The sequence below is a fragment of the Hemiscyllium ocellatum genome, chromosome 28 (assembly GCF_020745735.1).
Source record: "Hemiscyllium ocellatum isolate sHemOce1 chromosome 28, sHemOce1.pat.X.cur, whole genome shotgun sequence".
NCBI classification, from domain to species: domain Eukaryota; kingdom Metazoa; phylum Chordata; class Chondrichthyes; order Orectolobiformes; family Hemiscylliidae; genus Hemiscyllium; species Hemiscyllium ocellatum.
The window spans coordinates 1,635,275-1,660,218 of record NC_083428.1 but is presented as its reverse complement, the minus strand read 5'-3'; the positions used below and the strand labels follow the sequence as shown (position 1 = coordinate 1,660,218).

The 24,944-nt window shown below is 46.5% G+C and overlaps 1 protein-coding gene across 3 annotated transcripts in view; it reads left to right on the top strand.

Annotated features, from left to right (window-relative positions):
- The first annotated feature begins 7,724 nt into the window (after positions 1-7,724).
- sin3b (SIN3 transcription regulator family member B) overlaps positions 7,725-24,944 on the top strand; it is a 76,265-nt gene continuing 59,045 nt past the window's right edge. Inside the window, exons 1-4 of one of the 3 annotated variants that reach the window (XM_060846622.1) lie at positions 7,725-7,805; positions 15,187-15,395; positions 16,799-16,917; positions 23,763-23,922. In XM_060846622.1, the coding sequence (XP_060702605.1) occupies positions 15,219-15,395; positions 16,799-16,917; positions 23,763-23,922 (456 nt within the window). In that variant the 5' untranslated portion in view covers positions 7,725-7,805; positions 15,187-15,218. The remainder of the gene's footprint in view (positions 7,806-15,186; positions 15,396-16,798; positions 16,918-23,762; positions 23,923-24,944) is intronic. The other 2 variants (XM_060846623.1, XM_060846621.1) reach the window with 2 other exon arrangements.

Here is a 24,944-nt window from a genome sequence, read left to right as displayed (position 1 = left end):
AATATAGTGTTTGTTAGAGTCCTTGCATGGTATTTTTTAAATGACATTAGTTTTGCTTGTTGTCTGTATAGGGTCTTTCAAATTCATTAGCTGCTGTTTTAGTGTGTTGGTGGGTTTGTGGGCTACCGTGATGCCAAGGGGTCTGAGTAGTCTGGCAGTCATTTCTGAGATGTCTTTGATATAGGGGAGAGTGGCTAGGGTTTCTGGGTGAATTTTATCTGCTTGTTTGGGTTTGTTGCTGAGAAATCGGCGAACTGTGTTCATTGGGTACCTGTTCTTCTTGAATACACTGTATGGGTGATTTTCCTCTGCTCTGTGTAGTTCCTCTGCTGCAGTGTGTGGTGGCTCATTGAATTAATGTTCTAGTGCAGCTTTGTTTGTGGATGTTGGGATGATTGAAGTGCAGAAGCAATATTTGGTCCGTTTGTGTTGTTTTACCTGTAGACTGAAGAGTTGTGAATGCTGCTGGGCATTGTGGAAACATCTCCACTTGTGGTGGAGGGAAGGTCATTAATAAAGCAGCTGAAGATGGTTGGGCTTGGGACACTACCCTGAAGAACTGCAGAGATGCCCTGGAGCTGAGATGACTGACTTCTGACAGCCACAATCTTCCCATGTGCCAGCCATGACTCCAACCAGTGGAAATAATTATCCCAGTTCCTACTGATTCCACTTCTGCTTAGGGCTTCTTGATGTCATGTTCAATCACTGTGTGGGAGGCAAAGGAAGAAATTATAGAAGTCTTGACATTAATTTTAAAACTTTAGATACAGGAGAGGTGTCGGGGAAAATAACAAACATGGTAGTGATAAACCAGTAAACTAGAGGCCAGTGAGTCTGACATCAGTTAGGGAATAGTTGGAGAAATGTCTGAGGGATAGACTGTATCTCCACTTGGAAAGAATTGATCAAGGATAGCGTAGCTTTGCCTGATGGAAATCTTATCTGTCAAATTTAATTGAATTTTTTGAGATGTCTAGTTGAATCAGAGTATGCACTGGATGTAGTCTACATGGGAGACTGGTCATCAAGGGATTTGGCACAATTTGGCAAATTGAATCCACAATTGGTTTAGTGACAGAAAGCGGAAAATGATGGTAAAAGGCTTTTAATGTGACCGAAAACCTGTGTCCAGTGTCTTACCATAGAGGTTTATAAGATGATCAGGGGAATAGGTAGAGTAGACAGTCAGAGACTTTTTCCCCGGGTACAACAGAGTGTTACAAGGGGACATAAATTTAAGGTGAAGGGTGGAAGGTATAGGGGGGATGTCAGGGGTATGTTCTTTACCCAGAGAGTGGTGGGGGCATAGAAGGCGCTGCCTGTGGGAGTGGAAGAGTCAGAATCATTGGTGACCTTTAAGCAGTAATTGGATAGGTACATGGATAGGTGCTTAAGCTAGGACAAATGTTCGGCACAACATCGTGGGCCGAAGGGCCTGTTCTGTGCTGTATTGTTCTATATTGTATGTTCTATTTGGTACTGGGTCCCTTGCTGTTTGTCATGGACATCTGTGAATCATAGATTCATTAATGATTAGGACATGAATATTAAACATTTTATTAGTAAGTTTATAGGTGACACTAAAATTGGTGATGTGGTAAATAGCAAGATGGAAAACCTTGGGTTATGGGACAAGTATGGCCAGGCTGATCGGACGGGCAGAGGATTGGGAAATGGAGTTTACTCCTGAAAAATGTGAGGTGATGCATTTTGGGAGGAGTGACAGGGTAAGGTAATGTGTGATAAATTGTGGGACCCAAGGAATTAGAGAGAATTAGAGGGACTTGGTGTGCATGACCATAAATCATTGCAGGCGACAGGAATGTGGAAAGGATGGTTACGAGAGCGTATGGGATACTTGCCTTTTACTATTATTCAAGGTGTTGAATACAAAATAAAGGAAGTTATGACCGAGCTGTGTACAACTTTAGGTCACAGCTGGAGTACAGTACACAGTTCTGGTCACCCTTCTATAGGAAAGATATGCTTCCACTGGAGAGTGAAGAGGAAATTCGCCTGCGTTGCTGTCTTGGCTGAAGCGATTCAGCTCTGAAGAGTGACCAGAGAGACTGGGGCAGTTTCCCTTGGAGCAGGGAAAGCTCACGGGGAATTTGATTGAGACCCACAAAATTATAAAGAGTTTAAAGTAAAGGGCAAGAAGTTTAGGGGGAATTGAAGGAGGCTATGTCTCAGAAGGAGGTGCTAGCTTTGGAGAGGCTCCTGAGGAGATGGACCAGAATGATCCGAGGGATAAAGGACTTTCATATGAGAAGCTGTTAAGGACTTTGGGTCTGTACTTAATGGATTTTAGAAGGATGTTTGGGGATTGAAACTTACAGAATACGGACAGGCCTGGATTGAGTGGGGTAGAGAAATGTTTTCACTAATAAGGGAGACCAGGAGCAAGGGCACAGCCTCAGAGTGAAGGGACAACCCTTTAGAATGGAGTTGAGGAATTTCTTCAGCCAGAGGGTGGTGACTCTGTGGAACTCATTGCTGCAGAGGGCTGTGGAGGCCAGGCCATTGTGTGTATTTAAGACAGAAACACCCCAGGATTTGTCAGGGCATCAAAGGTAACGGTGAAAAGGCAGGAGGATGGAGTTGAGAAATGTCTCCTGGCCAATGACAGTGCAGACCCGGTGGGTCGAACAGCTTAATTCTGCTCCTATATATGAAAGTCTGATCCCTTGTGTTTTTATTTGTTCCCCTGGCTCGATGGTAACGAATGTGTGTGGGATATGCCAGGCCATGAGGTTACAGATTGTGCTGGAGTACAGTTCAGCTGCTGTTGATGGTCCATAGCACCTTATGGATGCTCTGTCTTCAGTTGCTAGACCTGCTGAAGTTATTTAGCACTGTGATAGTGCCATACAACATGATGGAGAATATCTTCAAAGTGAATCCCCACGAGGATTGTGGGGTGGTCACTCTTACTGATACGAGGAGATTATGAGAACTGCAGATGCTGGAGATATGAGTGAAGAGTGTGTTGCTGGAAAAGCGCAGCAGGTTAGGCAGCATCCGAGGGGTAGGAGAATCAACGTTTCGGGCATAAGCTCTTCATCAGGAACCATCAGGAACCATCAGGAACAAGCTTCATTGTTCCACACTCTGATACTGTCATGGACAAATGCATCTGCAACTGGAAGATTGGTGAGGATTAGGTCAAGTATGATTTTCCATCTTCTTGGCGCCCCCACCACCTGCTGCAGACCCAGTTTAGCAGCGATGTCCTTTTAAGACCTGACCAGCTCGGTCAGTAATGCTGCTGCTGAGCCCCTCTTGGTGGACATTGGAATACTCCACCCAGAGCACATCTCTGCTTCCTCTAAGTGTTGTTCAACAAAGTGGAGGTGTACTGATTCATCAGCTAAAGGAGAGTGGTGAGTGGTAATCAGTACCATGCCCATGTTTAACCTGGTCCCGTGAAACTTCCCTGTGTCAGGTCAATGTTGCAGACTTCTCAAGCAACTCTCTCCCAACTATATATGACAGTGCCTGCCCCACCCCCCGGGTCTGTCCTGCTGGTGGGACAGGACACATCCAAGGATGGGCCTTTGTTGGGTTCACAAGGATGGCTTACTTTGGTTCTGGTGTTATGGTTGGTGGAACCAGTCTGTCCAGTTATATTTCTTTCTGTAGACTTTGTCAAAGTTTGATACATATTAGTGTCTTCCTAGGGCCTTTCACAGAACAGGTAAGAGTCAGCCCCATTGTTGTGGGTCTGGAGTCATGTGAAGGCCAGACCAGGTTCTGTCCTTCTGTAAAGGGCATGAGTGAACCAGATGGGTTCTTACATTGTACAACGATGGTTACACAGTCACCATTATACCAACTTTTCATTCCAAATGTTACTGAATTCATATTTCAAACCCCTCACTGTCCCCCACTGTGAGATTTGAACCCCCTTGTCCCCAAACTATAAACCTAGATTTCGGGATTAATCTAGTGAAATAACTACAACACCACAGCTTCTCATTGGGATACAGATTCCACACATTCACTGGAGTTCAGGCTGTGCACACACTGACTCTTACTGGGGTATGGGTCTCTCACACACACACACAGACTCTCACTGGGGTATGGGTCACACACTGACTCTCACTGGGGTATGGGTCACATACGCAATGACTCTCTAGGGTCTCTCTCACACAGCCTCTCACTGGGGTATGGGTCACACACACACTGACTCTCACTGGGGTATGGGTCTCACATACACACACACACACAGTCACTCATTGGGGTATGGGTCACACACTCTCACTGGGTTATGGGACACACACACACAGACTCTCACTGGGGTACGGGCTCTCGCACGCATGCGCGCATACACAGACTCTCACTGTGGTATGGGGGTCTCTCTCACACACACACACAACATAAACCAGGAGAAACTGAGGACTGCAGGTGTGGGAGATCAGAGTGGAGAGTGTGGTGCTGGGAAAATACAGCAGGTAGGCAGCATCCGAGGAGCAGGAGAGTCCAGGTTTTGCAATCAGCCCAAATGGGCAAGATTCATGATGAAAAGCTTATGACAAAACATTGATTCTCCTGCTCCTCAGATGCCGCCTGACCAGCTGTGCTTTTCCAGCACCACACTCCCGACACACACTAGCCAACACTGTCTGATTGGTGTTAAAGGTTCACATTTGAGCACAGAGGATAAGTGCTGCTGTGTGAAATTATACGACATGTCCTTGTCCAACACCTTTATGAATATAGGAACAGGAGTAGGTCATTGAGCCCCTCAGACCTGATCTGCTGCTGCTACGTCTTCAAGAGTTAATCATGGTTGATATTTAGCCTAACTCTATATTAGGTTAGATTCCCTCCAGTGTGGAAACAGGCCCTTCAGCCCAACAAGTCCACACCGACCCTACAAAGAGTAACCCACCCAGACCCATTCCCCTGCCCTATAATTATCCCTGACTAATGCACCCAACCTACACATCATGAACGCTATGCGTAACGTGGCATAGCCAATCCACCCTAACCTACACATCTCTGAGTACTATGGGTAATTTGGCAGCATCGCTAACCACTGAGCTACTACATTTCTGTAATACTAATGTCACACTATAAAAGCTGTCTGTAACTGCAGCTCGGGGAAGAGAATCTTTGACTGAACTGAGTAGAGTGTCAGTTCTGTACCAGTCGGTCGATTTCTCTTCCCCACAATATCCGTGTTCATTAATTTCACAAGATCTATGTAACTGGACAGTTCTCCGACAGTCACCATTCACCCTATTCTGGGGTCGGGAGAGGGATGGGATGGGTGGAGGTTGGGGATCACAGCCCCATTTCGGGTCTCACCGATGGAGGTGGGGGCAGATGTTAGGTCTTTCGGCCCTTCACATCAGCCCTGCCGTTCTATCTCACTCGAGGAAGTTTCTCAATGCCTGTCCCTCCTGCTTTCCCCCCAAGTGACCCTCAATTCCTCCACCCCACCTTCCTAATCAAGAACTATCTATCTCTGTCTTAAATACACTTAACCAGCCACAGCTGTCTGCAACAGTGGGTTCCCCACCCTCCGGCTGCAGACGTTTCTCTTTGTCTCTTTTCCTTCGCTGTAAGGCTTTGCTCTCACATCCTGGTCTCTCCTACCAATGAAAACATCTTCCCAACCCATAGAACGTTACAGCACGGTACAGGCCCATTCCCACCTTTGTCCCATACTTTGTAATTCCTTTGCTTAACAAAAAATTATTTATCTCAGATTTAAAATTAACAATTGATCTAGTATGAACTGACAGCAGGACTTATACACTCAATGGTAAGGTCCTTGGAGTTCAGGTTCATAGTTCCTTGAAATTGGAGTCACAGGTAGATAGGATAGTGAAGAAGGCGTTTGGTATGCTTTCCTTTATTGGTCAGAGCATTGAGTTAGGAGGTCATGTTGCGGCTGTACAGGACATTGGTTAGGACACTTTCGGGATATTATGAGCAATTCTGGTCTCCCTCCTATAGGAAGGATGTTGTGAAACTTGAAAGGGTTCAGAAAAGATTTACAAGGATGTTGCCAGGTTTGGAGGATTTGAGCTACAGGGAAAGGCTGAACAGGCTGGGGCTGTTTTCCCTGGAGCGTCAGAGGCTGAGGGGTGACCTTATAGAGGTTTATAAAATCATGAGGGTATGGATAGTGTAAATAGACAAAGTCTTTTGCCTGGGATCGGAGAGTCCAGAACTACAGGGCATAGGTTTAGGGTGAGAGGGAAAAGATATAAAAGAGACCTAAGGGGCAACGTTTTCATGCAGAGTGTGTGCATGTATGGAATGAGCTGCCAGAGAAAGTGGTGGAGGCTGGTACAATTGCAACATTTAAGAGGCATTTGGATGGGTATATGAATAGGAAGGGTTTGGAGGGATATGGGCCGGGTGCTGGCAGGTGGGACTAGATTGGGTTGGGATATCTGGTTGGCATGGACGGGTTGGACCGAAGGATCTGTTTCCATGCTGTACATCTCTATGACTCTATAACTCCCTTAACTTTCTAAGTTCCAGAGAAGACAAGCTGAAATTGTATAATCTCTCCTCATAACTTAACCCCTGAAGTCTCAGCAGCATTCTTTTAACATCCTGTGTTTCCAGCATGAGACACTGTACAGGAATCAGAAGCATGTATTCCTATCTCGGGCCAACTGTAGCTCTGTTCAGGTTCTCTAGCCGGACCTGCTACAGAAATGAGATTAAACATGGATGTTAATTCAATGTGAACGTTTTATGTTGTGTGTTATTGGATTGTTATAGATTCATTATGGTCAACACCAGCTTAGGGAATTAAACATAAAATTTTATTAAAGTTACACCAATTTGATTTTTAAAATAATCTGACAAGGTCGCTGAGTGTTTCTTAGTATCACAAACCAGGCAACGATTCAGCCTGTTCGTAGATGTTTTACTAACCTCAGTAAGATGACCAGGAGTGGATTTCTGCTGGAGCCACCACAGTCTCAGTGGATTTGTCCCAAATGGGAAACAGTGGGGACCAGAGCAAACCTGTCCATCCACATCACCTCCTGACAGTCCCTCTTCTAGTACAACTGCTGCATTTCTTCATCTTGTCTGGGGCGGTTGGTGAGATAATGACTCAGATTAATGACTAATCTGTGAAGGATTGCTGTGAGAGGTTTTTCTGGCCGTTCTCCCCGGGAGGGTCAGACTCAGGGGGGGGGGATGCAGTGGGACCTGGAGAACCCTGAGGGACTGTTTACCAAAGATCACCCTCAGCTTTAAATTGGGAATGTGTTTGTTGGAAGAATCACGCAGTAAGACAGCCATGGACATTCGGCCCATCGACTGTGTGCTAGCTCGGAGGCAAAGTTATCCCATCTTTCTAATTTCACGTTTTTGTCTCATATCTGCATTTAATTTTGTTCCTGAAGCCGCTTTGGAAGTTACTAAAATCTGTTAAACTTCTTCCCAACCAACTTCAACTGTTTATCAAGGACCTCCGCCTGGATTGCAGTGTTTGTCTCTGAAGCCTGTGCAGGGAAGGGGGGGGGGTGTGTGGGGGCGGTTTATTCTGTATCTCAGGCCCCGCTCGTGGCGCTCACTGGCGGCCTCTGGTCCCCACCCGCCCCCGGGCCTTTAGGCCGCGCGGCCACTGCCCGGAACCATCGAGCGGCGCCCAAAGCGGCTGCCCGGGACCCTGTCTGCGAGGCACGGCCGGCGCCGGGCTCTGATTGGTTACCGGCTGGCGACGTCCCGGGGGATGGGTTTCACGGACGGACCGGAAACGGGGAGCCGCTGGGGGCGCGGAGCCGGAACCGAGAGGAAGCGCGGAGCCCGGGCTGGAGCCGCGGGTGAGGGGGAGGGGAACGTGAGGGGGAGGGGAACATGGGGTGGGGGGAGCGGCACGGCACTGCGGGGTGGGGTAGTGTGGGGCAACTCGGTGTGCCGGACACTGGACCGTCTTCCTTCCCCGTACAGCCCCGTTTCCCACCCATCGCCCCCCCTCCCCCCCCGCTCCCCCCCCGCTCCCCCCCCGCTCCCTCCCCTCTCCCCCCCCCCCCCCCCCCCCCCCCTCTTCCCCCCTCCCCTCTCCCCCCCACTCCCCCCCCCTCCCCCCCCTCCCCTCCCCCCCCTCCCCTCCTCCCCCTCCCCCCCTCCTCCCCCTCCCCCCCCCCCCCCCCCCCCCTCCCCCCCCCCCCCCCCCCCCCCCCCCTCCCCCCCTCCCCCCCCCTCCCCCCCCCTCCCCTCCCCCCCCTCCCCCCCTCCCCCCCCCTCCCCTCCCCCCCCTCCCCCCCTCCTCACCCCCTCTCCCCCTCCTCACCCCTCCCCCCCTCCTCACCCCTCCCCCCCCTCCTCTCCCCCCCCTCCTCCTCACCCCTCCCCCTCCCTCCTCCTCTCTCCCCCCTCCCCCGTCCCCCCTCTCTATCCCCCGTCCCCCCTCTCTATCCCCCCTCCCCCCTCTCTATCCCCCCTCCCCCCCTCTATCCCCCCTCCCCCCCCTCTATCCCCCCTCCCCCCTCTCTATCCCCCCTCCCCCCTCTCTATCCCCCCTCCCCCCTCTCTATCCCCCCTCCCCCCTCTCTATCCCCCCTCCCCCCTCTCTATCCCCTATCCTCTATCCCCCCTCTATCCCCCCTCTCCCCCTCCCCCCTCTCCCCCTCCCCTCCCCCTCCCCCCCCCTCTCCCCCTCCCCCCCCCCTCCCCCTCCCCCCTCTCCCCTTTCTCCCCCTGCCCCTCCCCCCCCGGGTTATTTGGGTTTCCTAATTCTGTGGTCCGTGTTAAAACAGCTGTAATGTTAACATCTAAGACTCTTGTTCTAATAAGATCTCCGTGTCCCCATCGTGTCCTGGATTGCTCATGTCTGACAGTTCAACTACAGACAAAAACTGAAATTGCTGGAGAAACTCAGCAAATCTGAGGCGAAACAGGTTGAGTCCAGTGACCCTCCTTCAGTTGTGAAGAAATTTTAACTCTGCTTTCTCTGCACAGATGTCAGAACTGCGGAGTTTCTCCAGCAATTTCTGCTTTTGTTTCAGATCTTCAGCATCTGCATTTCTTTGTTTTATTTGAACAGTGGATTTATCTCCGTACTATATGGGAGTAAGCAATTTTCTCCATGCAGGCTGAAACACTTTGTCATTTAGGGGTCCTTCTTACTCATTTGATTCACCTTGTTTAAGAAACTGTTGGGTTGAAGTTCCTTTTGGGATAATGAGAAAGTTATACTTGTTGGATTGCAATACAAGGAGAAAGTGAGGTCTGCAGATGCTGGAGATCAGAGCTGAAAATGTGTTGCTGGAAAAGCGCAGCAGGTCAGGCAGCATCCAAGGAACAGGAGATTCGACGTTTCGGGCATAAGCCCTTCTTCAGGAATGCAGGAGATTCGACGTTTCGGGCATAAGCCCTTCTTCCTGAAGAAGGGCTTATGCCCGAAACATCGAATCTCCTGCTCCTTGGATGCTGCCTGACCTGCTGCGCTTTTCCAGCAACACATTTTCAGCTCAGGATTGCAGTACAAAACTAGTTTGCATCATCACAAACACTACAATGCAAAAGTACATAATGTGTTTTTATTTGTATTAAAAGGCAGCTGTTGGCAATATTTTGAAAGTGATAACCATGCAGCAGAAAATTACTATCTTTGAAAAATATACACGCTTAATATTTATCTAGTCATTCATCTGTGTGTAGTCTGACCATAAATCATGGAGAATGGATTTTATAGAAAGCAGTATTATTCAGCTTCTCAGTAAATGCAATACATTTTGAAATGAAGTCTACGCCTAAATTGCTGCGTTTGAAGATCTGTTCCTCAGAAAGTGCATACATTTAGATCTGGCCATTTTGACCAGTGGGTGGGGCCAATGTTTGTTGGTGGAGACTTATCTGGATGAATTTCACTTCAAATTGTGTAAAAGGTTGTCACATATGCAAGTGTAAGTGAATTTGCTGTAACTTGATTTGATTTGTTTTGCCTGATTTTATTTTTGTGCTTGATGTTAGCTGAGTCCACCTGGTCTCTGGTGATAAAGCTGCTGGAATCTCTGCTTGTATGTGACACTGGGACTTTGGTTTCAAATATGATTTTTGGGAATTTTGTTTCAGAAATATTTCTTGTTTGACAAGTGAAGTTAATTTTTCACATAATTTTATGGTTTTCATGCAGATCACTGATGATCTATGCATTTATTAAATTTCACAGTGGCCTGTTTGATCTCCGAGTTCTGTTGCGGGTGAATGATGTGTTAATGGGATTTGAACACAGGTTCCCAGAACACTACTTGCTTCCCTGGATTAACACCACCAGGCCGTCACCTCCCCATGTAGTCTCAACTCCTCTTCACATAATCCTCGACACACTAATCAATCAAAAATCTATCAAACCCAACCTTGAGTACATTGAGTGAGCCAGGCCCCACACTTTCTGGGTTAGAAAACTGCAAAAAGTAATGACCTAGTAATGTATGACTGGAAGATCCCTTAATTTGAAACTCTGCCCCCCACATTTCCTTCATAGTTTCTTCGCAGTGCGGAAGCAGGCCATTCAGTCCATCGAGTTGACACCAACTCGCTCCCAGAACCACCCCTATCCCTGTAACCCTGCATTTTTGCATGGTTAATCCATCTAACCTATACATCCCTGGACACTATGGGCAGTTAGCATAGCTACTCACGTAATCTGCACAGCTTTGGACTGTGAGAAGAAAACAGAGCATCTGGAGGAAACCCAGTCAAACACAGAGAACATGCAAACTCCACACTGACAGTTGATCGACAGTGGAATCGAACCCAGATCCCTGATGCTGAGAGGCTTTGGAGCTAACCACTGAGCCACCCTCAAGAGGAAAAAAAATTCTCAGTATCTACCCTATGAAGCTGCCTCATCTGATTAGCTTGCTATTCCTGCAATTGTCACAAATGTTAAAAATTTTGAAAAGTACACAGAATTATTCAACTTACATGTCTAACTGAGGTCAGCAGAAAGCATAGACCAGGTTTCTGTGCTCAACAAGGATCACTTTGTTTGGATTGGATTACCTACTTTATATGTTATTGCTTTATTGGGGGGACAATGGTGTCGCAGTGTTATTGCTAGACTATTAATCAAGACACTCTGGCAATGATCTGGGAATCCAGGTTTGAATACTGTCATAGCAGATGGTGAAATTGAATTGCATTGATTTAAAAATCTGGAATTAAGGGTCTACTGATGACCATGAATCCATTGTTGATTGTGAGGAAAAACCCATCTGATTCACTAATGTCCTCCAGGGAAGGAGATCTGCCATCCTTACCTGAGCTGTTGAACATATGACTCCAGACCACAACAATGTGGTTGACTCTCAAATGCCTTCTGGGCAATTAAGGTTGGCCAGAAATGCTGGCCAGTGATGCGCACATTCTGTGAATGAATAAAAAATATTACAAATAAACAGACTGTAACTACAGGTAAACAATTATGAACTGTCAACATGTAACACTACTAGTTAATACTCTAACCCTTCTATAAACTTGTCCTAACGCGCACGTGGTAAGAATCATGGATGTTATGGATACTGGGAAGCAGTTCAGTGATCCCTGTTCACTGGATAAGCTGATTATTTGGGGCAGCACAGTGGCTCAATGGTTAGCACTGCTGCCTCACAGCGCCAGGGACCCGAGTTCAATTCCAGTCTTGGGCGACTCCCTGTATGGAGTTTGCACATTCTCCGCGTGTCTGCGTAAGTTTCCTCTGGGTGCTCCGGTTTCCTCCGGAGGTATGCAGGTATGGTGAATTAGCTATGCTAAATTGCCTGTAGTGTTAGTTGCATTTGTCAGAGGTAAATATAGGGCAGGGGAATGGTTGTGGGTGGATTACTTTTCGGAGGGTCGGTGTGGACTTGTTGGGCTGAAGGGCCTGTTTCCATATTGTAGGGAATCTAATCTATAGATTATGGTTCTTGTGCTGACTAGAACGCTGCTTACACTTGTTTAAAAAGAGACACAGAGTGATTGGTTCACACTTTCGAAAGGTCTCTGATACATTAATTAAATGTCACTGCTTACAGCAATTGCTGAAGGAAAGATAATCAGGCTTTCCTCAGGCTGATGGTGGTTTTGACAGAGTGCAGAGAAATTCCTGAGCTTCTGAAGGTATGATGGCTTTTCACATCTTGTTCAATGTCCCAATCCACTCACCAACCTGAGAGCCAATCACGTAGTTGTTGACCGGTAGAAGGTCTTTGACATCAGTAACTTGTCACTGTTCCACAGACCAATCAGTAGTTTGTTGCTGGCTGTGTCTCCATTTGGACACGACTTTTCACTTATTGTTTGAATGAGCACTTGTAGAAATGGTGCTTGCAATGAGTGTCAGGTTACTTATAGTAAAAAAAAGGTCAATAACCTTTCAGCAATTTGTTGATTTTTAAAGCTTACAGTGAGCGATTTGGTACCCTATCTACAGATTATAATCTTGGATTTCTGTTTCCCAAGTATAACACTGGGGTACAGTATTGATGGGGACAGGTCTGTCATTGTATAACACTGGGGTAGAGTACGGGTGAGGACAGGGTCTGTTACTGTGTAACAATGGGGTACATTATTGGTGGGCACAGGTCTGTCGCTGTATAACACTGGGGTACAGTACTGGTGGGGACAGGTCTGTTGCTGCATAACACTGGGGTACAGGACTGGTGGGGACAGGTCTGTCGCTGTATAACACTGGGGTACAGTACTGGTGGGGACAGGTCTGTCACTGTATAACACTGGGGTACAGTACTGGTGGGGACAGGTCTGTTGCTATATAACACTGGTGTACAGTACTGGTGGGGACAGGTCTGTCACTGTATAACACTGGGGTACAGTACTGGTGGGGACAGGTCTGTCACTATAACACTGGGGTACAGTACTGGTGGGGACAGGTCTGTCACTGTATAACACTGGGGTACAGTACTGGTGGGGGCAGGTCTGTCACTGTATAACACTGGGGTACAGTACTGGTGGGGGCAGGTCTGTTGCTATATAACACTGGGGTACAGTACTGGTGGGGACAGGTCTGTCGCTGTATAACACTGGGGTACAGTACTGGTGGGGGCAGGTCTGTTGCTATATAACACTGGTGTACAGTACTGGTGGGGACAGGTCTGTCACTGTATAACACTGGTGTACAGTACTGATGGGGACAGGTCTGTCACTGTATAACACTGGGGTACAGTGGTGGGGACAGGTCTGTCACTGTATAACACTGGGGTACAGTACTGGTGGGGGCAGGTCTGTTGCTATATAACACTGGTGTACAGTACTGGTGGGGACAGGTCTGTCACTGTATAACGCTGGGGTACAGTACTAGTGGGGACAGGTCTGTCACTGTATAACACTGGGGTACAGTACTGGTGGGGACAGGTCTGTCACTGTATAACACTGGGGTACAGTACTGGTGGGGACAGGTCTGTCACTGTATAACACTGGGGTACAGTACTGGTGGGGGCAGGTCTGTTGCTATATAACACTGGTGTACAGTACTGGTGGGGACAGGTCTGTCACTGTATAACACTGGGGTACAGTACTGGTGGGGGCAGGTCTGTCGCTGTATAACGCTGGGGTACAGTACCGGTGGGGACAGGTCTGTCGCTGTATAACACTGGGGTACAGTACCGGTGGGGACAGGTCTGTCCCTGTATAACACTGGGGTACAGTATGCTGGGGACAGGTCTGTCACTGTATAACACGGGTACAGTACCGGTGGGGACAGGTCTGTCCCTGTATAACACTGGGGTACAGTATGCTGGGGACAGGTCTGTCACTGTATAACACGGGTACAGTACTGATGGGGACAGGTCTGTCACTGTATAACACTGGGGTACAGTACTGGTGGGGACAGGTCTGTCACAGTATAACACTGGGGTACAGTACTGGTGGGGGCAGGTCTGTTGCTATATAACACTGGTGTACAGTACTGGTGGGGACAGGTCTGTCACTGTATAACACTGGGGTACAGTACTGGTGGGGACAGGTCTGTCACTGTATAACGCTGGGGTACAGTACTAGTGGGGACAGGTCTGTCACAGTATAACACTGGGGTACAGTACTGGTGGGGGCAGGTCTGTCGCTGTATAACACTGGGGTACAGTACTGGTGGGGACAGGTCTATTGCTGTGTAACACTGGGGTACAGTACTGGTGGGGACAGGTCTGTCACTGTATAACACGGGTACAGTACTGGTGGGGACAGGCCTGTCACTGTATAACGCTGGGGTACAGTACTGGTGGGGACAGGTCTGTTACTGTATAACACTGGTGTACAGTACTGGTGGGGACAGGTCTGTCGCTGTGTAACACTGGGGTACAGTACTAGTGGGGACAGGCCTGTCCCTGTATAACACTGGGGTACAGTACTGCTGGGGACAGGTCTGTCACTGTATAACACTGGGGTACAGTACTGGTGGGGACAGGTCTGTCCCTGTATAACACTGGGGTACAGTATGCTGGGGACAGGTCTGTCACTGTATAACATGGGTACAGTACTGGTGGGGACAGGTCTGTCCCTGTATAACACTGGGGTACAGTACTGGTGGGGACAGGTCTATTGCTGTGTAACACTGGGGTACAGTACTGGTGGGGACAGGTCTGTCACTGTATAACGCTGGGGTACAGTACTGGTGGGGACAGGTCTGTCACTGTATAACACTGGTGTACAGTACTGGTGGGGACAGGTCTGTCGCTGTGTAACACTGGGGTACAGTACCGGTGGGGACAAGTCTGTCGTTGTGTGACACTGGGGTACAGTGCCAATTTTGCATATTTGAGTATGATATTTCAGGCTCTTGTGCCTACTCCTTCATGTAATAAACTGGTGGTTGCTCTGATGGTAACGTCAAATCCATTTGCTGCCTAGCCCTCATAACTACATGTCTCTCACTTGGGTGCTATAGTTGTGGGGTCAGGCTCTGTCAGTTTGATATGGTGATATTGTGGGAGTCAGGAGAGTGTGCTCACTGAGCACAGAAAACTAACCCTATGGTTGATGCAGAATCTGGGCTGCTTGTGCTGCATTTAAGCAGCCATTTGGGATGAGAATCTAATTGGAATGAGGCGCTACAGCTCACCAGCACAACAAAGGTTCCAGTCTCTTGTTGTAATGTTGACTCCTTTCATGCCGAGCTTTATGTTCTACCTAAGAAAAGTACCTGCCTTTGTCTTCCCTTCTCTCTTGATTCCCTTACATGCTTCTCTCTTCCTCCCTGCCCTTTAGTGGAACGCCCTTTTTCTGTCTTTCTCCAATAGATGCCTGGGGTGACACAAGGCTCCGACCTGGAACCTCCACCATCCCAAATACCCCAGCGTGGAGGAGTGGCCATGGCCAAGATTCAGGCCCATCTTCAGCAGATGAACCATCAGGTTCAGGCTCAGAGTTTTGCAGTGCAGAAGCAGGCCCAACAACAGCAGTTCCAGAGGCTCAAGGTAAGACTGACTGTCAGATGAAAGGAATGTACTGACAGGCACTCTGCCAGTGTCTATTTCCCACCATATCCCTGAAATACATTTACCAGGGGCTGCTGTTCTGGTTTTAGAGAGGTCTTCAGCAAGTCCTCCCCGGTGAACGTAGGCAAAGGAACTCAATATTCCGAATTTTCAGGATTAACAACATTCCTCTCAGTTTAATGTTAAATTCGACCAAAATCTTCGACTGTGTTATCCCAGGATAAGAAGCTGTGGTTTCAGCGAACTTGCATCCTACAGGGAGACCTGAAGTGTGCACAGTCGGATGAGTGCTGAAGAGGAGGTCATTCTTATCGCTGTCTCCTGCACTCGGAATAAACACTGAACGAGTAGCTTGGGTTTGTATTGTTACAATACTTTGTAAATGCCAGTTTGGAGAAATCTCCCTGTGGATTCAAGGTGATGCGGTGAATCTAACTGGTGGTGTAACAACCATTATCAGCAATGATGGGAGGTATTAAGTGTGTTGCTGGCTGAAAGGGGATTTGCAATCATAATACTGTTTAAAAACAGTAATTAATGTTTAATTTCAACTCCCTGAGGTAAAGGTGACACTTCCTGCACTCAGTCCCAAAGGGGCATGGAAATGTTGCATTGAAAATTACCGAATATATTGAAGGAAAATGCTTGGACTGAAATCTTTGTTCGACTGTGTGCATGCTGTGTGTGTGATTATGATACTTTTGGTTTGTTTAGTGTTGATAAAGTATGCCTGGCAGAAAAGACAATCCAGTTCATTGTGCTTGCCCCAGCCCCTCTTCTGTAATGCCTGAAGCATGTTCATTTGACACTGTTTGACCAATAAATAGCCATGCCCTGAGAAAAACAAAGGAACCAAATTAAAAATCTGGACAATTCTTCAATAAGCCCTTTGAATGATTGGAATTTGTTCAGGCGATCAATCACTGACTGTAATTTTACAGACTGTTTAAGTATACTTTACCACTCTTGAATATAAGATGCAATGATTGCCACTGCTCACATTTGCCCATATGCAGATCAGCAGTCACTACAAGAGCTGACAAATTGTTCGTTGGTCCCTGAAGAACTAATTAAGTAATAACCTTGTTCTGTCTTCACCTAGTTTCTGCATGTGATTCCTGCTCTCTCCCCAGACTGAAATAATCTGTTAGGTGAAACACAGTCTGGTCCTTTTAACTATTTTATGCACCTTGATGAAACAGTCCTGAAATTTATTTCCTGTTGCAGAAACCAGAGCCAGGTACCAGGGTTTAAGCCTTAATAGCAGCCAACATTGGACAGTTAAATGCTTCTAAATATGTTCTAAGAGTTTTGTACAAAAATATGATTTTTTTTTGTTTTGTATTGAATAGTCCTGTTAATACAACCTCATGCGTTATTAGTGTGCTTTTCAGGTGGAAGATGCCTTGTCGTACCTGGACCAGGTTAAGATGCAATTCGGAAACAACCCAGCTGTTTACAATGAGTTCCTTGACATCATGAAGGAATTTAAATCACAAAGGTATGTGAATAGGCTGTGTGCACCCTCCCGTCAAACCAACAGCAGCCTGGGGATGTCTATCCCACACTCGGAGGCTGCAACAAGATGCCTTTGGCGTTTTGGCAGACTGTCCTGTCCCTTAAAGGTTGCAGGAACTGACAGTCCATGGAGTTTGGAATAAATAAAAATGTGCATTTATATTGTCAGATTAAATGATCAGACATTTCAAAGCACTCAAGTAAAACAAAGAACTATGAGTGCTGGAAATCTGAAATAAAAACAGAAATTACTGGAGAAATTCAAGGCCTGGCAGCAGCTGTAAAGGAAAAATCAAAGTTAAGTTATTGAGTCCACTAACCCTTTGTCAAAACTGAAATAACTCCGATTTTCTTTCTAGAGATGCTGCTGGACTTGCTGAGTTTCTCCAACATTTACTGATTTAATCTCAATACACTCTACAGCCAATTAAGTGTCTTTGAAATGTAACTGTTATTGTGAAATAGGAAACACATGTAGTAAGATGCACCAAACAGCTATATGTTACTGACCAAATAATCTCTTATCTGGGATGTTTACTGAGAGCTAGGTGTTGACCAGGGTACTGAGGCGAACTGTCTCGCTGTTCTTTCAATGAATTTCCTGGGATCTTCAACACAGATGAGATCTCATTAAACACCTCACCATAAACCCATGTTGCACATCCTCAGTTCTTCACTGTCAGCCTGTTTTTTTATATATATACCCCTGAGTATGTTGTTTTTCATTCTTATATGAGATGTGGCAAATTTGACAAGAGCAATATTTATTGCCATTTTTAAGTACCCTTGAAGTAAGTGACTTTCTCGGCCATTTCAGAAGAACTTGAGTCACCTGTCTGCCCGAATAGGTAAGGATGACAAATTTCCTTCCCTAAAGGGCATTAGTAAACCAGTTATGTTTTTACAGCAATCGGCAATCAGCATGGCGAGAGTGATTGTAATGAGGTGATAGAATATGAGTTCCCTGATTGGGGCTGGTAACTTAGTGCAATCAGGGAGCCCTGATAAAAAGGGGAATGTCAGAGGAACTGATACTCTGGTCCCCGATTCTGAATGAGACAGTACTGAAGTCAAGTGTTGTTCACATGTAAATAAAGGCTGACTTGGTGATGATACTGGCTTCTGTGAAGTTATTTCAATGATCACATTAGACCAGTTTTCTCTAATCATAGATTTTATTGAATTCAAGTTTTACTGTCTGCCATGGTGAGATTCGAACCCATAATGCTAGAACGTTATGTGGGGCAGTGATATTACCATGATGTCACTCTCTCCTCAAGCAAGAGGCCCTGAGCTTGTTGTGCCCTTTGCTAAAGTTATGGCTGCTCTGACTGTGGTTTCTATTCTCCTGCCGATCCCCATACCCTTAACTCCCTTGTCAGTTAAGAATTTACTTAACATCGATTTAAAGAAAAATCCAATTTAAAACAAAGTGCTAGAGGAACTCAGCAAGCTTGGCAGCATCAGTGGAGAGTGAAGCAGTGAACATTTTGTGCCTAGTATCATTATTTGGAAGAATGTATTTTATTCAATGTTTAAAATAATCAATAACCCACCACCACTGCTGTCTGGGGAAGAGATTTCCACAGATTCTGGGTTCTCTGAGATAAAGAAAATTTTCTTCAGCTCTGCCTTGAGTGAAGTGCTCTTACTTTTAAACTGTAACTTCTAGTTCTAGTCTCTCCCACCCTGTCTAGTCCCCACCCCAACTTGTTTCAACCTCCCTCCCCCTTTATCTGTTGCTCCAGTCCTGAAGAAAGGTTACACCTGAAATGTCGATGTTTCCACCTCCTGATGTTGCCTGGCTTGCTGTATCCTTCCAGCCTCCTGCTTGTCCATTTGGGTTCCAGCATCTTAAGTTTTATGTTGTCTCTCGCTCTCTCTCACTGTCTCTGTGTGTGTGTCTCTCTCTCTCTCTCTCTCTCTCTCTCTCTCTCTCTCTCTTCCCCCCTACTCCCCCCACCCCCAACAATCAAGAAATTTTGAAACAAATTTGTCAGGAAATTTCAGTTATGTGTAAGAATGATAAGGTGGTTATGGTAGGGGATTTTAACTTTCCAAACATAGACTGGAACTGCCATAGTGTTAAAGGCTTGGGTGGAGAGAAGTTTGTTAAGTGTGTACAAGAAAATCTTTTGGCTCAGTATGTGTGTGTACCTCCCAGAGAAGGTGCAAACCTTGACCTACTCTTGGGAAATAAGGCAGGGCAGGTGACTGAGGTGTCAGTGAGGAGCATTTTGGAGCCAGTAACCATAATTCTTATTAGTTTTAAACTAGTGATGAAAAAGGATAGACCAGATTTAAAAGTTTAAATTGGAGGAAGCTCAATTTTCTCAGTATTAGGCAAGAACTTTGAAAAGTTGATTGGGGGCAGATGTTTGTGGATAAACGGACGGCTAGAAAATGGGAGGTTTTCAAGACTGAGATAACAAGAGTCCAGAGACAGTATGTTTCTGTTAGGGTGAAGGGCAAGACTGGTAGGTGTCGGGAATGCTGGAGAAGACTAGAGGAATTGAGACTTTGGTCAAAAAGAACGAAGCATATGTCAGGTACCGACAGCAGAGATCGAGTAGGAGTATACTTCAGAGGGAAATCAGGAGGGCAGAAACAGAATATCAGAGAACTTTGGCAAATAGAGCTAAGAAGAGCCCAAAGGGCTTCTACAAATACATTAAGGACAAAAGAGTAACAAGGGAGAGAATAGTGCCCCTTAAAGATCAGCAAGACCACAAGGGGGGGGGGACATGCTTAACAAGTATTTTGCATCAGTGGAGAAGGATATGGAAGATAGAGAAAATGGAGAAATAAGTAGCAACATTTTGAAAAATGTTCAACTTACAGAGGAGGACATGCTGGATGTCTTAAAATGCATAACGGTGACTAAATCCCCAGGACCTGATCAGGTATACCCTGGAACCTGGTGGGAAGCTAGGGAAGTGATTACCTGGGCCCCTTGCTGAGACGTTTGTATCATCGATACCCATGGGTGAAGCGCCAGAAGCCTGGAGGTTGGCGAACATGGTGGCACTGTTTAAGAAAGGTGGTAAGGACAAGCTAGGGAACTATAGATTGGCGAGCCTGACATTGAGGTGGGCAGGTTGTTGAAGATAATCCTGAAAGACAAGATTTACATATGGAAAGGCAAGGACCAATTAGGGATAGTCCAACATAGCTTTGTGCGAGGGAAATCATATCACATTAACATAATTGAGTTTATTGAAGGAGTAACAAAGAGGATTGATAAGAGCAGAGCATTGGGCGTGCTTTTTGTGCACTTCATTAAGATGTTTGACATGTTTCCTCATCCTAGGTTGGATCACTTGGAATACAGGGCCGGCTCAGTGGTTAGCACTGTTGCCTCACAGCGCTAGGGACCCAGGTTCGATTCCAGCCTTGGGTGAGTCTGTGTGGAGTTTGCACATTCTCCCCATGTCTGCATGGGTTTCCTACGGGTGCTCTGGTTTCCTCCCATAGTCCAAAGATGTGCAGGTTAGGTGAATTGGCCATGCTAAATTGCCCATAGTGTTAGGTGTATTAGTCGGGGGAAATGAGTCTGGTGAGTTACTCTTTGGAGGGTTGGTGTGGGTTCATTGGGCAGAAGGACCTGTTTCCACACAATAAGAAATTTAAACTTGCCATTTGGATACAGAACTGGCTCGAAGGTAGAAGATAGGGTGGTAGTGGTGGAGGGTTGCTTTTCAGACTGGAGGCCTCTGACCAGTGGAGTGCCACAAGGGTCAGTGCTGGATCCACTGCTTTTCGTCATTTATATAAATGATTTGGATGTGAACATAGGAGGTATAGTTTGTAAATTTGCAGATGACACCAAAATTGGAGGTGTAGTGAACAGCAAATAAGTTTACCTCAGACTAACCTTCATCAGATGGGCCAGTGGGCCGAGGAGTGGCAGATTGAGTTTAATTTAGATAAATGAGGTGCTGCATTTTTGAAAGGAAATCAAGGCAGGACGAGTACACTTAATAGAGTCATAGAGATGTATAGCATGGAAACAGACCCTTCGGTCCAACCTGTCCATGCCGACCAGATATCCCAACCCAATCTAGTCCCACCTGCCAGCACCCAACCCATATCCCTCCAAACCCTTCCTATTCATATACCCATCCAAATGCCTCTTAAATGTCGCAATTGTACCAGCCTCCACCACTTGCTCTGGCAGCTCATTCCATACACGTACCACCCTCTGTGTGAAAAAGTTGCCCCTTAGGTCTCTTTTATATTTTTCCCCTCTCTCCGTAAGCTTATGCCCTCTAGTTCTGGACTCCCCGACCCCAGGGAAAAGACTTTGTCTATTTACCCTCTCCATGCCCCTCTTGATTTTGTAAATCTCTATAAGGTCACCCCTCAGCCTCCGATGTTCCAGGGAAAACAGCCCCAGCCTGTTCAGCCTCTCCCTGTAGCTCAGATCCTCCAACCCTGGCAACATCCTTATAAATCTTTTCTGAAACGTATAAAGTTTCACAACATCTTTCCAATAGGAAGGAGACCAGAATTGCACGCACTATTCCAAAAATGGCCTAACCAATGTACAGCCGCAACATGTACAGCCCAACTCCTGTACTCGATACTCTGACCAATAAAGGAATGCCCCCTTCATGATCCTATCTACCTGCGACTCCACTTTCAAGGAGCTAGGAACCTGCACTCCAAGGTCTCTTTGTTCAGCAACACTCCCTAGGACCTTACCATTAAGTGTATAAGTCCTGCTAAGATTTGCTTTCCCAAAATGCAGCACCTCACATTTATCTGAATTAAACTCTATCTGCCACTTCTCAGCCCATTGGCCCGTCTGGTTCAGATCCTGTTGTAATCTGAGGTAACCCTCTTCGCTGTCCACTACACCTCCAATTGCAAACTTACTAACTGTACCTCTTAAGCTCGCATCCAAATCATTTATGTAAGTGACAAAAAGTAGAGGGCCCAGCACCGATCCTTGTGGCACTCCACTGGTCACAGGCCTCCAGTCTGAAAAACAACCCTCTACCACCACCCTCTGTCTTCTACCTTTGAGCCAGTTCTGTATCCAAGTGGCTAGTTCTCCCTGTATTCCGTGAGATCTAATCTTGCTAATCAGCCTCCCATAGGGAACTTTGTTGAATGCCTTACCAAAGTCCATATTGATCACATCTACTGCTCAGCCCTCCTCAATCCTCTTTGTTACTACTTCAAAAAACTCAAATCAAGTTTGTGAGGCATGATTTCCCACGCACAAGGCCATGTTGACTATCCCTAATCGGTCCTTGCCTTTCCAAATACATGTACATCCTGTACCTCAGGATTCCCTCCAACAAGTTGCCCATCACCGAGGTCTGGCTCATAAGGTCCTGGGGACTGTTACTCAACAGAGAGACCTTGAAGTGCAGGTTCACAGTTTCTTGAAAATAGAGTCACCAGTCGATAGGATAGTGAAGAAGGCATTTGGTATTCTTGCCTTTATTGGTCAGAATATTGAGTACAGGAGTTGTTGCGGCTGAACAGTACATTGATTAGGCCACTTTTGGAACTGAGTGCAATTCTGGTCTCCCTGCTGTAGGAAAGATGTTGTGAAATTTGCAATGGCTCAGAAAAGATTTACAAGGATGCTGCTAGGTTTGGAAGGTTTGAACTACAGGGAGAGGCTGAATAGGCTGGGGCTATTTTCCCTGGATCGTCAGAGGCTGAGGGATGATCTTATAGAATTTAATAAAATCATGAGGGGCACTTATAAGATAAGTAGACAAGGTCTTTTCCCTGGGTTGGAGGAGTCCACAGCTAGAGGGCACAGGTTTAAGGTGAGAGGGAAAAGATTTAGAAGGTGGTGGTGCGTCTATGGAATGAGCTGCCGGAAGAAGTGGTGGAGGCTGGTACAATTAAAACATTTAAAAGGCATCTGGATGGGTATATGAATAGAGGAAGGGTTTGGAGGGATATGGGCCAGGTGCTGGCAGGTGGGACTAGATTGGGTTGGGATATCTGGTCGGCGTGGACGAGTTGGACTGAAGGGTCTGTTTCCATGCTGTACATCTCTATGTCTGTCAACCCTCTGGAAGAAAATGTCTCAGCTCAGTCTTAAATGTTTTTAAACAGTTTTTCTTCCCCTTATGCAATTCCAGTCTCTTTAATGAGGGGAAATATCTTTTCAACACTCACTCTGTCAAGTTCCCTCTTGTATGTTTCAGTTAGACCACCTATCATTCCTCTCAGCCCGGCCTTATTAAACGTTAACCCCCTAAGGCCAGGAATCGGTTGTAGAGAACCTTCTCTGAACTGCTTGTGGAATTGTATCCTTTCTTCAATAAGGCAACCAAAACTCTCCACAGTAGACCAGATGTTCAGTAATGCATGTCTACTTTTACATACCATTCCCCATGCAACAAATATGTTGGATTTCTGGAATGAGACTTAATTCTGTAACCTTGTGATTCAAAGCCAAGAATGCTGAGCCACAGCACACAGCTATCTAATTGGATATGGATATTGAAATTTACAGAGTAAAGGCGGATAATTATGGTTGATCTATAGTTCAACTCCAGTGTGCTGTGAGCTGCTTGAGGGGCTGAATGACCACCTGTTCATTAATGTTTGAGCTCCTCACTGCCACAGCTCCCTTTCTGTTTCCTGTCTCTCTCTCTGAATGATGGAGCAGGCAATAGCTGCATATCAGGTATTGAGTGCTGGTGAGCTATACAGACTGGCATGAAAACATAAGGCCGTTATATAAGAGTATGGATGGTTTAAATAGCTGTTATTGGCATTGGAGGGCTGTGTCGTACCAGTCACTTTGGAACCACCTTGATCATGTGGCTAAGTATTTCTCGTTCTGGATTGCAGCATCGATACACCTGGTGTGATTGACAGGGTGTCACGCCTGTTCCAGGGTCACCCTGACCTTATTTTGGGCTTCAATGCTTTCCTGCCACCCGGTTACAGGATAGAGATCCAGAAAAACAAAGCAGTGAGCGTGCATGGACCCACACAGGCTGAGACTCAGGTATGCACACTGAATTAATTTTTTGTGTGTGATGAACGTCCTCCTGCATAATTAGCTGAATGCTGTCCCTTATTAAAAAAATCACAGTGGAAGGGCCATTCATTAAGTAATTTATCACACAGAAAGGAACCCATTCCGCCTCTCCATACCAGCTGTGCTCCTGTAAGTTTAATTCCCTCAAGTGTCCATCCAATTTCCTTTTGAAATCATTGATTCATTCCGCTTGCGGGGAGTGTTCCACATTATAAGATATAGGAGCAGAAGCAGGCCATTCAGCCCATTGAGTGTTCTGCCATTCAGTGGCATCATGGCTGACCTGGCGATCCTCACCTCCACTTTCCAGCCTTTGTCTCCATAATCCTTCATTCCCTTACTGATTTAAAACTCTGTTTGTCTCAGCCTTAAATATACATAAATGATCTAGACTCTATAGCACTCTGCACGTAAGAATTCAACAAATTCCCTTCCCTCGAAGAAGGAGAAAACAATTTTCGTTAATATCTCAGGATGCATCAAATTAGTCCGGGGGTTTATCAGACTTTAGCCCAATTTCTCTGTCACTTTTCTCTAGTGACAGAAAATAAATACAGTAACTATCTTCCTTTTGTCCCATGCATATTTTTTAATTTTGGAATGTCGTGAGTGTCTTTTACTATGAAAATGAATGGAAATTATTTATTGAACCCCTCTGCTGTTTCCTGATTACCAATCATTATTCATCAGCCCTGACCCTCCGACAGCGCGGCACTCCCTCAGCACTGACCCTCCGACAGTGAGGCATTCCCTCAGCCCTGACCCTCCGACAGTGCGGCGCTCCCTCAGCCCTGACCCTCCGACAGTGAGGCATTCCCTCAGCCCTGACCCTCCGACAGTGCGGCGCTCCCTCAGCCCTGACCCTCTGACAGTGCAGCGCTCCCTCAGCCCTGACCCTCCGACAGCGTGGCACTCCCTCAGCCCTGACCCTCCGACAGTGCGGCGCTCCCTCAGCCCTGACCCTCTGACAGTGCAGCGCTCCCTCAGCC